The sequence below is a fragment of the Sceloporus undulatus genome, chromosome 5 (assembly GCF_019175285.1).
Source record: "Sceloporus undulatus isolate JIND9_A2432 ecotype Alabama chromosome 5, SceUnd_v1.1, whole genome shotgun sequence".
In the NCBI taxonomy this organism is placed as follows: Eukaryota; Metazoa; Chordata; class Lepidosauria; order Squamata; family Phrynosomatidae; genus Sceloporus; species Sceloporus undulatus.
This window is the reverse complement of record NC_056526.1, coordinates 95,527,116-95,543,787: the sequence shown is the minus strand read 5'-3', so window position 1 is coordinate 95,543,787 and position 16,672 is coordinate 95,527,116. Positions and strand designations below refer to the sequence as shown.

At 40.6% G+C, this 16,672-nt stretch overlaps 2 protein-coding genes across 5 annotated transcripts in view; one reads left to right on the top strand and one right to left on the bottom strand.

Moving 5' to 3' along the window:
• CC2D2A (coiled-coil and C2 domain containing 2A) overlaps window positions 1-2,751 on the top strand; it is a 61,218-nt gene extending 58,467 nt beyond the window's left edge. For 2 of the 4 annotated variants that reach the window (XM_042470571.1, XM_042470573.1), the window contains exons 31-32: window positions 638-815; window positions 1,772-2,750. In XM_042470571.1, coding sequence (XP_042326505.1) covers window positions 638-815; window positions 1,772-1,960 — 367 coding nt within the window. In that variant the 3' untranslated portion in view covers window positions 1,961-2,750. Of the gene's footprint in view, window positions 1-637; window positions 816-1,771 lie in introns of all 4 variants that reach the window. The other 2 variants (XM_042470570.1, XM_042470574.1) reach the window with 2 other exon arrangements.
• Window positions 2,752-3,214: 463 nt separating this feature from the next.
• FBXL5 (F-box and leucine rich repeat protein 5) overlaps window positions 3,215-16,672 on the bottom strand; it is a 24,066-nt gene continuing 10,608 nt past the window's right edge. Inside the window, exons 8-10 of the mRNA XM_042470589.1 lie at window positions 13,285-14,007; window positions 12,852-13,000; window positions 3,215-4,057 (exon numbers count right to left, since the gene is read on the bottom strand). Of these exons, the coding sequence (XP_042326523.1) occupies window positions 3,981-4,057; window positions 12,852-13,000; window positions 13,285-14,007 (949 nt within the window). The 3' untranslated portion in view covers window positions 3,215-3,980. The remainder of the gene's footprint in view (window positions 4,058-12,851; window positions 13,001-13,284; window positions 14,008-16,672) is intronic.

The window sequence follows — 16,672 nt, the reverse complement described above, 5'->3', positions numbered from 1 at the left end:
CATCACATAAGCCCTGCTCCTTCCCCACTCAGAAGGTTTACCTCCGTTTGCCACCAATTTCCTATGGAAGATGTGGAGTTATTAAAATCTGATAGTTCATGGTATTTTGAAACTGGTTGTACTTCTGGAGCTTAAATGTTTAATGGCCTAAATCCTATTGCTTGTTCTGACCAGAGCAGAGCCATTGAATCCTTTGGATTTACCTTTGTGTTTACTCACCATTCACAGTCAATTTAATGGGTTTCTTCAAACTAGAACTAAGTGAATTCCAGCCAATTACAGTGGGCCCTTGGTATCTGCTGAGGTTAGGTTCCAGGACTCCCCATGGATACAACACCCTGTGGATGCTCAAGTCCCATTATATATAGTTGGGTAGTGAAATGATGTCCCTTATATAAAATTGCAAAATTAAGGTTTGCTTTTTGGACTTGTTTAAAAATTTCCAGCCATGGATGGTTGAATCGGACGATGCCAAATCCATAGATATGGAGGGCCAACTGTATTTCCAACACTCTTTTGTAAACTAGATGCTGTGAGCAGAAGTCAGTCTCAAAATATTTAACCGGTTTCTTACTTTTTGAGTGTTGCAATGTGCCAGCAAAATTTAAAATTAAAAACTGTTTTTATTTAAATTTAGACTTGAGAAAATATTGAAAGAAAAGATCATGGAATGGCGGCCAAGATACTTGACACATTGGAACAGATATTGCACCTCCACTCTTCGGCACTTCTTGCCACTGCTGGAAAAAAATCAGGGCAAAGATGTGGAGGATGACCATCAGGCAGAATTACAGAAACAGCTGGGAGATTACAGGGTACTATGTTGATTTCTTTTCCCTGGGGAACTAGGAAGAAAATTCATAACTTGATTCTTGAACTAGTAAACCAACATTGGGATCATAGATCTGGTTCAAAAAGGTTCCCACATCCTTTTGCAATGGCACCTTTCCTTTCAGCACAGTGGATATTTGTATTAAGCTTCTGCTCAATTTGGTCCACTTAGACAATGAATTTCTCCATTCCAGTTTGTACTGGAACCAGTGACTTTCTTGTGGACTGTTTTGAAAGATGACTTGAGTTTTGGGTTCTGTGATTCGGAGTTACATTTTACATGCCTGGTTACCACCGTGGCTCATGTGCTTCATTTCACTATTATGGGACAAATAGACCAGAGGCAGCCCTTGCTGACAACAAGACATGTTCTAGAAAAATTAATAATTTTGGGGAGGGGGGGGGAGAAAGCCAAAACAGGCCTGGTCTCCTGACATTACTGCTCTGTAAGTCACATAAACGGCACCGGATCTTGTCTGACCTTGGAAGATAAGCTGGGTGGAAGATTGCTAATGAAATGAATACCAGGTGTTGTAGGCTGTATTTCAGAGAAAGGAACTGGCAAAAACCTAACTGGAATGACAATTTAATAAATAGTTTTAACCACTGTAGCTTACAGCGGTGATTTGCAACTTATTTTTTTCTTAGTATAAACAGAGGCAGTTACAGGAACACTATTTAGCCAGAGATCAACTATACTCCTAGTATAGGGAACATGTGGCCCTAAAGCTGTTGAACTATGACACTCACCATTCATTGTTAGCTATGCTGGCTAAGACTGGGGGGAAGTGTGGTTAGCAAACATTTGCAGAATTTAGTACACTATTAGTTGCTTAACTCCATCTTATTCCTACTCTTCACCCACCCCTCCAACTTGGTCATGTATTTCTCAAGATTACATCTCATACTATAAGATAATAATCACTTTTTTTTCTTGCAGGTGTCAGGATTTCCTATCCACATGGCATTTTCAGAAATTACACCTTTAATAGAAGCAGTATACAGCACTGGAGTTCATAGCACTGACATTCCCAATGTAGAGTTTGCATTAGCTGTATATGTTCATGCTTACCCTAAAAATGTTCTTTCAGTGTGGATTTATGTTGCTTCATTGGTTCGTAACAGATAGAAGTATTCCTGCTACACTCTCTATCCCAAATATTTCTATGCATCTTACCTGCTGTTTCTAGTATTTGAATAAGAGTCGTTTTGTATTTTAAACAGACGCTTTTATATTTTTATACATTAAATATAGAATATGAAATAAGTTGCAGTGGTTTCAATTGCAAATTCTAACCAGTTTTCTTAATGTCTGGTGTATTTATTCCAAGAAGTCTCTAATGGCACACTGAAGTCTCTCTCACTCCTAGGGTCGCCATAAGTCAAGGCAGACTCGATGGAAAATGACAAGTAATTTAAAGTCTGGCTTATTTTATCCAATGGTGAAAGCACTGCAGGCACTACCAGTGAGCAAAATGAGACAGTCACTTTAGGCAGTAGATGCTTGGAGAAGCACAGAACACTGGCATGGACTGAAGTGTATGTCTTGCACATCCTGCTCTGCATGTTGTGTCATGTTATTCTGCTGCAATGTCTCAGGCTGGCCCTGACTAGAAGAACATAGAGAAGAGGGGAAGGGATCATATAAGCCTCCTTATATTACTGGATTACAACTCCCAGAACTCCTCACCAGTGGAACAAAATATCCTTTCCTGTCAAAATTAAATCTATACTCAAGTTTTTAAAGTCATTATTTAACCAGTCAAATATACAATCAAGTCTCTTTTGTCTATTGTATACCATCTTTATACCAACAGCTGTACACACCTGGTACCTTTGTAACCAGTTGTTTAAACTTAAAATGTAACATTTAGAAAGCGAATTTCTTACATGCAAGCTATTCTTGAGTGGCAGATCAGAGGGCTAGATGTACCTATCCTTTTAACTATTAAGCTGTGAACAACAGCCTATATGTTCCTTGTTATTTCCTGATTAAAGAAACCCAGGACCAATATACAAAATAAGAGTAGTAGAATCATCCATATTAGATGAAAAATATTTTACTCAAACATAAATAGCTATAACAGATTTTTTTTAAAAAAATTGGTAAACAGCAAAAATAGTCTTTTTCAAATAATCAGCAAAACATTTTGGTCATCTTAGTTTAACAGGGGACTTTTTAAAAAATGTACTTCAGTTGTGTGCCCTTGGTACTTTTAATTTTGTGTGTGAATATATATTCAAACTGTAGTTGGTTGAATCCATGGATGCAAAAATTGCGGATACAGAGGGCCGACTGTAACACAATTACTAGATCAATAGTGCCCTTTTCAATTAACCTGCGCTGTCCCCTCATACAAATGAACAGACTGTCACAAAGGAATTCCTTAAAGCCGCATTTATTTATTTATTCATTTATTACAGTTGCTCTTATGGCAGAGAAATCACTTCTTGAAAAATCCCTTTCAGAGTCCAGCATCCTTATTGGGTCTATATAGAAGATATAGGGGATTGTGGTTGCTATGCAACTACGATTAAACAGTTATTCTGTGAAGTCCACAAAATGATGTGGCAAACAGTCATTGGCCTGCTGTGTTAACATGTCAGACTAACAAACTTCGATGCTGATGGGAATGTTTCATTTACTGTTTGGTTTTTCAAGCCTAAAAAAATGTGAAGCCAGTGATAAAACAGAAGGTATCTCCTTAATTTTGTAGTAGAACAACTCTAGGGTTAGAAGGGTCAGAGGAGAAAACACTACTGATCAATATATATTGTTACTCAGATGTATTTCACATTCACTGTAAAGTTTATATTTAAGCATGAGCTTTAAAAAATGTTATGGGCTTAGCACAAAAAACACAAATCAAATTAAGTGCCAGACATTGGGGGAGAAGTGTCAAAACAATTTGATAAGTTTTTCACAGCACAAAGAAACCCCCCCCCCACCTTCCAAATCAGAGTGAAACACTGTGAAAATGGCATGACATTACATGGTTTGCTTATAAGACCCTGAATTATGGAGCAAAAAGGACCTACGTGTACTCCAAAAAGGGAACTGTTAACACAAGATGCGGGCTGTAAGTAAAGTGCATGAGAGGAAGCCTGCTCAGCTAAATGAAGTAGACTGAAAATGGTAAGTAGTCAGGTCATTCACCAGAGCGGCAGCAGGCACGGAAACCACACTGCAAGTTCTGGCATCCACTGGCGGTTTCAGCGTGAGGACCTGTGTAAAGACAGAACAAATGTGAAAGGAAGAAAAAGGGACAGGATATATCTGGGACACTAGTCATTTCACACACACACAACCAGTCATTTCTATTAAAAAGCTTTAAGTTGCACTTGTAAAAATTAGAAACAATTGGTGTAAATAATTCTACAATAGTAACTGCATTCAGCTTTCAAACCCTTATGTTGAAACCAACCGCTTCAGATAAATGGGACCATGATAAGCAACTTTGGTCAAAATGCATACACCAACCACATGAGAGGGAGTTCGCCAGGCAAGTCCAGTTCCATCAGGACTAGCCTGGAAGAAGGAAGAGCCCTCCCTCCAATCCATCTGCCTTGGTCCAGGCCTCAGAGGGAGAGAAGAACCACTGGACCTCATCCCCTTTCCCTCCATCATTCCCTTCTCCTTTTGTTTCGTGTCTTTTAGATTGTAAGCCGCCCTGAGAGCCATTAGGGCTGAAGGGTGGGGTATAAATACCTAAATAAATAAATAAATGTTATGACTGTAGTGAATATGGCCCTCCAAAGCAAGGGATATTCTGGTGAGTACCTGCGTGATGCACAGAATGTTATTCCACAACCTACAGAGGGATGGACTCGGCCAAGGCTGCTTTTTTTTTCTCTGAAGACAATTTTTATTTTATTTACTTTATTTCTATCCTGCCTTTCTCCCAAAAAGGGATTTTTTGACGCAGCTCGAAATATAAAAACAGATTAAAACAACATCTTTAAAAACAATGAAAATAACCTAATTAAAACACTAGAAAATTAAAATTTAAAACATACAAAAGTTGCAACATAATCTAAACCGACCACCACCCACCAAATAAAACCAGTCTTGCTTGACTTTAAAAAGCTTTCTTGAATAAAACAGTTTGTACTTGCTGGCTAAAGGAAAGCAAGGAGGGGGCCTGCCTAGCTTCCCATGGAAGGGCATTTCAAAAGGTGGGAGCAGAAACCGAGAAGGGTCTTTCTCGTGTCCTCTCCAGGCGAGCCTGTAATGGTGGCAGGGCTGAGAGAAAGCCTTCTCCTGAGGATCTTAGGGCTCTAGCTGGTTTGGCACTTCTGTTTTCTCACCCTCCTGATCTATTGTCTTCCTCTTTTTCAGAACTTCCTCCATTATCCTCTATCTCTTAAAAACTATGGCCTGTTACAGACTGCCAAAATAAAGCTGCTTCGGGTCTCTTTGGAGGTATGCTGTTTAAATGATGCATGCATCCTAAGAATCTGGAAGCTGCACCAAAGCTGCACTCCAGTGCTTAGGAATGGAGTGTGGCTTTGGCGTGACCTCTGGACTCTTAGGACCCATGCATCATTTAAATAGCATTCCTCCAAAGAGACCCGAAGCAGCTTTATTATGGCAGTCTAACAGCCTATGCTCCTCCATGCCATCTAGACAATGTTACTGCCCAAACCTAAAATACTACGAAGGAGTTGCTTGACACAAAATAGTTACTACTGCAGCGTTAACTCAGTGGCAGCTGGTAAAGTTTGGACTAAAATTCAGCGTGGCTTCGTCAACTTACTGAGAGGGAAAACAGCAGGCACCACTAGCTAGACCTCATTAAAATGCTCACTTTCACATGACATTTCAACAGGTAAAAAAAATTAAATCATAGCTAAGCTTCCTTTACTGTAGAATACTTGTGCATCCAAAGAGTACAAAGAATGTTCTTTCACATCAATAACTTTGTCTTCTATTGATTACCCTCAAATTGTTTGGTCTGGTGGCTTTCATTCACAAATGAAGACTACAGTGCAGGATTCTCAAACTTTCTAGCCTTAAGGCCACTTAAGAAGTGTGAAAATTACTACTAATAAAAATAATAATAATTTTTACTTCTATCTTCACGCCTCTCCCAATGGATCGAAGCAGGATCACAGCAAAGTTAAAATTACAATTACAGTATTGCAGCACTAGTCACTGCACCATTAAAACCGCAGTTAAGATAAAAACATAAAAGCATAAGAACCTAAAAACATTAACAACAATCAATCACGGGGTCAGCTGGTCTCGTTTCATGCTAGTGGTCTTCATAGTAGGACAGGAGGATAAGCACGGCAGAAGAGCTCTGTCTTTACCACCGCCTTGAAGGTTTCTAAGGATGTAACAAGGCGGGTCTCCTCTGGGAGACCTTTCCAAAGTCTAGGGGCAGCTATGCTGAATGCCTTTAGGGAAATAGAAACATGCTTGGATGATGGTATCTCCATTCTTCCCACTTGTTCTAAGAGTGCGGGGAGGATTGTATAGGGAGATGAGATCCCGTAAGTAACCCGAACCCAAGCCACTAAGGCTCACAGGTTACCAAACAGCACTGTAGAGGCTGAGTCACAAAAAGGCAATACTGGCATAATCAGCTAACAATAATTGACATTGATGCTGACAGAGAAGGTGGAGGTAAAGTACTGAAAGGCACACCAGAAGCCTTCAGTGCTTTTCCTTATATTTCTCCACTTGTTCTGCTTTTTTCCTCCTGTGTGCTCACCTCCCACTGTCAAATTCAGCTAACCACATGGCGCATTGACTGGCCTCCCCCCCTCTGTGCTACCACCTTGCTCTCTAACCAAACCCCATTCCACATGTGTAGATATAACAGCTGGGGGTATTTAACTTTTATGCCACAATAAAATATATTTTGCACCTTCACAGTGCTGAGTACAGTATTCTGTTGTACCTCTACAAGATCTAGTACAAGATATATTACATCAAATGGCAACAAAGACAAATCTATTTAAGTTCCAGGTTGTAATATAACAGAAATGGGTAAAGTCAAAGGAAAAGTGAATACTTCTGCTAAAGTACTATAAACAAGAGTGCACAAGATACCTTGATTTTTATCTATCTCTAACTGTTCTAGAAACACTTATGACACGATCTGGGTAAAAATGTTTCAAATAAATCAGTAATAAACAAATAGTGAGTCTGAGCTCTTGTCTCGATCACATTTCAATTACAATGTTATCAATTTAAGAAAATCTGCGACATGGCAACATAATTCCTTGATGCTACAAGAGCATTTTGTAGTTAAAGCATGGGAAAGAATTGAAGGAGACTTTTTCTAATCAATATCAATACAAAATGGGGAGATAAAATTAGAAACAACTAAATCACACATAGCACAGTAAATTCTCTTTTTTGGTGCGTATTAGTGTTTTGTTTTGGTATTTTAATTAAGGACTGAATCACATACAGGCATTTGTCTGATCCAGAAAGATGGGGAGAGGAACATATATGGGAGGTAATGATGGCAACAGATTGAAAAATTCAGCCCTGTAAATAAGAAGGTTTTGATGCACATACTAAATATATACATTAATTTATATTACCCTTCACTGCAAAACCACAAGGGCATCTGACAAATAAAAATCAACACTTTAAAATTCCAAAGATAAAAGCCATTGAAATTAAGAGATTTGCCTGGTCTCAAAAACAAATCCCCACCCTAAAGGCAATGTCAAGAAGAATGCCATCGTCGCCTTCTGGAATCATAACCCAAGAAGGAGAAGAAACAAACATCATGCCTTCAAGCTCCAAAGATAGCATATCCAGAGGAAGCCATTTCTGAATCTCTCAGTGATTGCCTGCTTCCTCAGGCTGCAGTGAATGAAAGTCATCACAGAAAACATAGTAAAATCATGCTCTGGAGACAGTACTTTACAAATCTGCAGTCTAAACCAAGGAGGATGCAGCTGAGTGATTTTATCCTAATTCTTAACAAAAATCTCAAAGGGGCTGCTGTCTGCACTGGCCAAAGGGCCTGTGTTCCCCCTGGCCTTGTATCATTCTGTTTCGATGACTCAGGCCAATGCCACAGGGCCAGGATTTTGGCAGACTGGATGTAAATACAGCCCAATCCCAGGTAAAAAGATTTTAAAATGGGTCAAATTGATCTCTGGTTTGTCACAGTTTCCCAGAAATTTAGCTGCCAACCCCAGCTGATTATATGGCTCCCATACCTTACTCTCCTATTGCTGCTCATGAGTAGACTCCTGTTGCCACATATGACATGGAAATGGGGCACCTGGGCATGTGGGTGCAGCCTAGTACCCGTTTCCATGTCAGACATGGCAACAGGGGTCTTTTCAGTAGCAGCAAGCAAGCTTCCATCTTGGATCCAGACTGCATGCTTTCCTGTGGCAAAACATATGCTGCTTTATTTCCTAATACCCTAATACACCAGTAGTTCAGAGTTTCTCAGTCAGTGAGAGGTTGCTAGGAGTTCTGCAAGACATCATGATTGGGAAGGGAAATATTTTTCCCCTGGGCTGTAGATGTAGTAATTTTATGCCAGATTCCCTGTGATCTGACAATTTATTTCAAGGGTTCCTTCAGGGATAAAAGGTTGATAAATGCTTCTGCACTTTGTTTTGAATCACGGTATGTTGTAAAGCCACTTTGGATCACACGCCAAGTAAAATCATTTAAAGACTTTTGACAGGTACTATTTAGATGTATAAGACCAGGGGAAGCAATATGTCAACATTCAGGATACCAACACAGGGGATGCGGAACCTGCTTCCAAAATAAGACAAATTAAGCAAAGCATTAAGATAGCCATCATCTTCAATTCTTCTTATAAAATGAACAAAATGTGTATTAGTGGGATCAGCGCATTTTCAAGACACAGGCCTGACAATATGTTTTCAGCTTAAATTAATGTTTATACATGTAATGGCCTTTTAAGTTCAAGCAATACTTACAGGTACGCAAAGCTGGTACCCTCCCCCCATCCCAGTCCTACATCCTTTTCCACCTTAAAATTGCAAAAATGAGCATATACCACCAGAAATTAGGGTGTTTTAGGCCAACATACATTATTATTCTGTAAGATGGAATTAGTTGTTTCTTGCAAGTAGCAAATAAACCCCACAGGAACAACCCAGCTGTGATCTGGATGTGAAAATATGGAATGCTTTTGCATCAGGGCAGAAAAGCTAGACAAGGGCAAGGGGGAGTTCCCCTCCAAAGGGCCAAATTCAATATAAATTCTTTCCTGCAACACCAAATGCAAAATTTCCTATCTCACAGGACTACTGTAAGACCAAGAAGACAAAAGCTGTAAGCAGAACTACACAGAAGCTACAGAAATTATTACCAATGATCAAGCTGAACTAAAACTATTTGGATATGAAGTATTTGTGTATGCTGACCACCAACAGAGATTCTTTATGGAAAATCTTTTAAAATGTTTAAGTCCTGAACAACAGAAGACTGAAAAATTAAGACTCCTCCTGTGTAACATATATGGAATCAGTATGCCAAAACACTGCCACACTGCCATCTGGCATCCTGCATTCGTAACGTTTACCAGTTATGAAATTCTGCAATGTGTTTTTTGTAACATTTAAGCAGGTGTTTATTCCCCATAGCATAGCATAAACATGTTATTCCTTCACAAATAACAGCTAGTTCTGAAGGCATATACCCACCCCACAGTCATGAGTTACACATGTACCTACATCTTGATGTAAACAAACTCTCTGAATACTAAGTGTACTTGAGGAAAGCCTCTTTTCAAATGCAAAAAAGATAAGAACTAAAGCCCATTAGTTACCAACTGATGCATAAGCAATCTTAAAAACAAAGTTTTTGTTTCTGACAGAGGAGAAAATCACCAATATCAAGGTTGAGTTGCAATGAATAAATAGCAGATGTTGAGCTGGTAAAAAAATAGATTAAAAGGGCTTGGACTCTTTTCTAGTGAATGAAGGCCAGCCTGTCACTACCTGAATTTGCTAGGGACACTCCTGATTAATCCACTAAACTCACTTTTTCAACTGTGTTTAAAATGCTCCTTTCTTTCTCCTTCTCCCATTCTCTTCCTTTGTCCTTCTATTGCTGCAAACTGAGTTCAGAGTGCAAAAGTAGTTTGCACTCAATTAATTGAGCAGGGGGAGAGGAGAGGAGAGGATGGAGGCTTGCCTTCTTTGTAGACTAAGGCAAAGGAAAACTACTGCAGCTTAGGTTTTCTTCCCCATTCATCATGGTCAGAATGATGTCCTTTAGCTATATGTGTCCCAGTTTTCATATGTGAAATGTTGGAGAGTATGGAACAGTTTACTCCTGTATTCCTCTATCAGAAGATAGGGTCTAAAATCTTCCACGCGGAGACAAACAAGCAACCCTCTCCCCAACTGATAGCAACTCACGTTTCTTGGAATCTGTGTAATGTTAAACAATGAACCTAACCTTAAAATCAAACTTATGGTCAGGACTAACTCTGTTATAATGTTTTTGTTATTGTTGTGTGCCTTTAAGTCATATCCGACCTATGTCGACCATCACGTGAACCTATCAGTTTTCTTGGCAAGTTTCTTCAGATGTGGTTTGCACTGCTGTCTTGAGGCTGTGACAGCGGGTTTCGTGCCTGAACAGGGATTTAAACTCTGCTGTATGTAGTTGTAGTCTCAATGCTCAAACCACTTATCATCTTGGCACCAGTATGTGTGCCCTTCCCATCATTTCTGCTGTACTGCTGAGGTAAATAATAAATAATAATACTGCTGGGGTATACCTACAGTGTTCCCTGTACTTGCCATATTACAGTACCAGCTAATGGAGCTTTCAGTGAAGACCTGTTCAGCTGTGTGTTTTTGATTTATCTAAAATGACATCCAAGTGGAAACTCAAAAAACAAACTCAACATTAAATATTTTAATAGCTCCTTCAACACTATCCACTAAAGACAACCTATGAAAAAAGCAGAATTCCCTCATGTTTGTTTTAGGAAACTGCAAGAAGAGCAAATATGGATATCAACTAGTTAAAAACAGTCAGCCCTCTACACTTGAGGGTTTCACTCTTGTGGATTTGATTATTCGTGACTTTGTTCAGGTTCCTTAGCCCATAGAGCTAAGAAAACAAACCCATCCAGAAGAGTGGACAAACCTCTCCTCTCCTTAGCTTCCCTCAGACACAGTGGTGCATGCATACACCATGGAACCCCCAAGACCCACTGTTGGGGCCCATGGTTTTCTGAGCTGCCACCATCAGGCCTTCAGGCAGTTGTTGCTGTTCCTGCAACAGCGTCTGCAGCAATAAACCCCCACCACTAGGCCCTTCCAGGTGATTTTCCCCTCCCTCACAATGTCAGGATGTTCTTCCTCTGTCTATGGGGAGTCCTCCTTCACACCTCCTCTCTCCCCACCCTTGTTGACTTGCTGACTCCTGAGAGGCACTGACTGCAAGGAGGGTGGCCAAGGACATGCTGAGAAGCAGCTGTCTATCAGTGAAGTGACAAATCAAAGCTGCTACCACTGTCACCAGCCACCATTCGTCTCAGGTCCATCATTAGCCAGCAGATTACTCAGCTCACTCACCCACCTACATGAACGCTGGAGGGGAAAGGGGGGAGACTGAGTCTAAGGTTTGCCAAGACATGTTCATTTTTGCAGGGGTCCTGAGTCCAAACCCCTGTGAGTATGGAAGGTCAATTGTACATAAGCATTCAGAAGCATTAGGGGGACTCAAGTGGTTAATCTAACAATGGCCTGTTACAGACTGCCAAAATAAAGCTGCTTCGGGTCTCTTTGGAGGTATGCTGTTTAAATGATGCATGCATCATAAGAATCCGGAAGCTGCATGAAAGCTGCACTCCAGTGCTTAGGAATGGAGTGTGGCTTTGGCGCGACCTCCAGACTCTTAGGACCCATGCATCATTTGAACAGCATACCTCCAAAGAGACCCGAAGCAGCTTATTTTGGCAGTCTGTAATAGGCCAATATGCTTAACAATGGCCTTGGGGGGGAATGATGGTTTACTTGAATGAAAGATGCAGCACAAAGAAGATCATAGCTCCTCCCCTGAGAGAAGAACCACCATATGTTTTGTTGGAATCAACATCCTGATCATCAAACGCCTGTACACTAAGAGGATTATAGTCTGTAGGTCCAGCTACGGGTCTAGACTTAATAGGATTTCAGCTTTGTAAACTAACATGACTTCTATATATATTGTCATGCTAAAACCAACACATTCAAGTAGTTAGCAAATTACTGTAGCAGTAAAATGTTCATATTTGGCATTTATGTTAGAACAGAAAATCTTTTAAACCTGGAGAAAGCTAACTTTCCATGATACAGCTTTCCTGTTTCAAGTCAGGTACACCTAATTACTGTAAAGTAATGGTTCCCAAACTTTTGGACTTTTACTCCCAGAAGCCCCAGCCAGCTTGATCAACAGTGAGAAATTCTGGGAGCTGAAGTCCAAAACATCTGGAAGACTAACATTTGGGAACTACTACCCTAAAGACACTAGAGGCCATCTCATCTTGGAATCAAAGAAAGATCAGCCCTGGTTAGTACTTGGATAGGAGACTGCCAATGAATACCAGGTGCTGTAGGCTATATTTCAGAGAAAGGAACTAGTAAAACCACTTATATGGATTCCTTGTCTAAGAAAACACTATGAAATTCAAGAAGTTGCCATAGGTCCATAAGACAACATGAAGGTCCATGCACATGTAAGTGATGTAATAATTTCTTTATATCTGCATACATCAAGATAAGAAAAGATATAAAGAACACATTCTCATCCAAGTATTCAACTATGCAAGAAAACATTTAAATATAAAAATAGATTTAAATAATTGAAAGGAGAAAATTTAAGGGAAAAGGTAGCATATAAAAAGTAACTGAATAAAATATATTCAGCTCTGACAACAGAAGGCTTATAATGGCACAAGAGGACTGCAGCTATATAAAGGAAAATACTGTGAAGTTTGAGTATTCCAAGGGTTATATATGAAGCCCCACAAGATTAGAAGAACATTTTATTCAAAAGACATTACCGTTAATGTTGTCACAGTAGTAAAAGTGTTCGTGATTTAGAGAAGGGCACACCGAAACCAAATCTTGTAGGCCTGCACCAGTTACAGTCAGGCAACCAGAGAGATTGAGGTGTTCTAGAAGAGGGAGCCCACCTCCCAGAGTCAACATCCTAGGAGCAGAAATAAAAATCACTTTAAGACTATGTCAGGAACCAGATAGTAATAAAAAACCTTTTGCTCTGATAACAAGACCATTTGAGCTACTCAGAACGAAACTGTGCTACATTGCACAAAGCCTTTTGCCACTTGAAATCACAAATGGCTTTTGGTATTGCTGGAATTGCAAGTTAACAAAAGATCTGCTGGAACAGATTTTGTGCCTGGAGGTTTTTTCTCTCTCTAAAAAAGACAGCACTGACAGGCTGCAGGAGGCACTTCAAGAGGGGCTACACACCTGAGACCATTGTCTGTTATCTGATAACATCCTGATAGACTGAGGAACTGAAGAACTCTTGCTGTCTCTTGCTCTGATTTTGCACTCCTAAAATGTGCCAAGTCTTTCTCCTCTGACAGCTTACTAGTCCTTCGTGCATGTTTAGATAGTGCAGAGGATCCTGGGAGTGCCTGAATAGTTCTTAATGCTGTTCCTGCACAACAAAATGAGTGACCACAGTAGGTCAGAGCAGCAGAAGCACAATGCTGCTGCCAGCAGATGCTAGTCCTTAACCCAAAAATGTCTTTGCTGCAGCATGTTGCAGAACAAGTAAAGCTAGAGGCTGGTTCTACCACACAAACTCCCTCTAAATTTCTGTGTTTCCATTCTGCAGCATCTTCAATATCTGCCAGATCTTCTGCGTCTAACATCCAAATATAGGCAGAGTTGAAGCTCTCTGATCTGACAGATGAATTCCAATGGCTTTCGTTTCCTTCTCCTTTAATCTCATTGTCATTTGTAATATCACGCAAGCCACAGTCCTTTTTGTTGGCCTGCAAGGTAATGCTGTTGCTTTTCCATACAGTTTTTCCATTCTTGTTCCGGCAACTTTTCTGAGATCCTGCTTCAGGGGATAGTATTCCCAAGGCTCTGGAGATCTTTCTTACAGCCACATCTGTAATTCTTTCACATCCAGAAAGATCAAGATGTCGGAGATTCTGGCAGCAACCAACCCAAGACCAACTGAAACAAAGATTAACATCTTTATTAAATAGTATTTAGCTTCCATACCAGGCAGAATGTTCAGATTTTTACCCTAAACTGTCTGCATATTCCAAATCTATCCAAATGTTCACCACCCAAACCTGAAAACACTAATGGTTAATGATAGAGGAAAACAGGGTTGCATTATGTACAGCACTGTGTAAATCTACAGCGCTATATAAATAAAGCATAATAATCTAAACATTTCTTGGCATCACAGTAATTTGGTTCAGATGTAATTCTGCTGAGGCCCCATCACAGGAAAAAGCATACCTAAAGGCAAAGTTACTATGCTTACAACATTGGGACTTCTATTTCTAGCAGTTTTTCAGTACAGTTTTAGGTCAGAGATGAGCAACATTTGGTCTACCAGGTACTGTCGGGCAACTTCTGTTAGTCCCCATGTTTGGTTATACAAACAATGGCTGAAGAGACCTACAGATCAGCAGAGGTTGGCAAATGATACCCATTCTTTTTTAGGTAGCATCAAAGGAACATTCTAAATTTTCCATCGGTTGTATTCTTTTTATGGACTGAATAAATAAGTGGACTGAATAAATAACTGGGAGACAGTTACATCATCCTGGGGCTTGAGTCTATAATAGGGTATTAGTTACCCCAAAACTGTTTCCTATCCCAAATAATATGGATAGCCATGGCAGCAACACCCCAGGGTTGAAAATGCTGCTGCTGAATGCCAGGTCAGTGAATGCAAAACAGCTGCCATTCAGGACCTGATCCTGCATGAACAAGCTGACCTGGCATGTATTACAGAGACCTGGTTGGATTAGGCTGGGGGAATTAATCTCTCTCAGCTTTGTCCATCAGGTTTCTCTGTGCAGCAGCAGGCAAAACCTGGGGGGTGGGGAAGTGGAGCTGCAGTGGTCTATCAGGATAATATCCCGCTGACAAGGTGTCCTATCCCTCTGTTTGCAGGGTTTGAGTGTGTTTATTTAAAGATGGGCAGCCAGGACACATTAGGGATTCTGCTGGTGTACCGGCCATCCCGCTGCACAACAGTCTCCTTTCCTAAGCTAGCCGAGGTGGTCTCGGAGGTGGTGTTGGAGTCTCCATGGCTTATATTGCTGGGAGACTTCAACAGCCATGCTGAGGCTACCCTGTTGGGAGTGGCTCAGGACTTCATGGCTGCCATGACAACCATGGGGCTATCCCATTTGGTATCTGGCCCCACTCATGCTGCTGGGCACACTCTGACCTTGTGTTCTGGACAGAGGGGGAGGATGGTGATCTGGGAACGGAGGAGCTGTCTACTGTTCCGTTGTCATGGACAGATCACTTCCTGGTTAGGTTTAGACTTGCTGGAACTCAGAACATTTGCAGGGGTGGGGGACACATTAAGATGGTCCAGCCCAGGAGGCTTCTGGATCTGGATGGATCTTAGGGAGTTCCCTGCTGCCTTGGCAGGTGGTCCTATCAAAGCCCTGGTTGACCTCTGGAATGGAGAAATGACCAGGACAGTTGACACGATCGCTCCTAAGCATTCCATCTCATGTATTGGAGCTAAAGCAGCCTCCTGGTTTATTAAGGAGCAGCAACAATGAAACGAACAAGACGAAGACTAGAGCGACATTGGTGGAGTGAATCCAATCAAAAACAGGCTAAAATCTACCTGAAGATATGGTGATGCAATAGAGGCAGCAAAAAGGATTTTATTTTTTGACTAAAACAATTGGAGCTGCACAGAACCAATCAGCTGAGCTGCTTCGAATGGTCAGGGATCTGTTACGATCTGGTCCTGAGGAGAATTTAAGCCACTCAACAGCTTGCTGTGAAGAATTTGTCGACCATTTTGCTGATAAAATCACTTGGATTTGCTCTGACTTAGATGCCAGAGTTGATACAGTTTCATTAGATGTAACCTTGGCTCCTACTTGTCCAGTGTTGATGAACACTTTTCCATTTATGCAGCCTGAACTCCTTTCCACCTAATTCCAAAGAAGCTGTTTCTGTCCTAAACCAGTGTCTGGCTGCTGTAATGGATTCGATGAGGGCAAACAAACTGAAGCTTAATCCAGACAAGAGAGAGGTGTTTCTAGTCAGTCGAAAGACAGATCTGGGAATGGGGATTCAGCATTGTATTAGATGGTGTTACACTCCCCCTGAAAACTCAGCTTTGTAGTTTGGGGTACTACTGGATTCAGCGCCGAGCCTGGAAGCCCAGGTATCAGCAGTGGCCAGGAAAATAATAATAATAATAATAATAATAATAATAATAATAATAATAATAATGTTGCCCACCAAAATGGATATTCATCCTACTGATCATTTTTAACACTCTTTCACAAGTGACACTCTTGTCACTGAGTACTAAATATGGTATCAGAAAAATACAATCAATACAATGTCTATATTTCAAGTTTAACATCCACATAACTTTTTGTTCATTAGCAAAAGAATGTGGATGTTCCCACACCATTTCAGTAAAGCATAACCCCCCAATAATCATTGCAGATACTACTTATTATTTACCATGCCTAAGTACTGCAGCTTTGCTTCATGAACATACCAAAACACAAGCCAGAAGCTTAGGGCCAAAAGGCCACAGGCACAATGATGCTATTCAGAGTACTGAATGTTAACATTTTTGAGCCAACCTTAACAACTGCATTACTGTTTTCCCTGA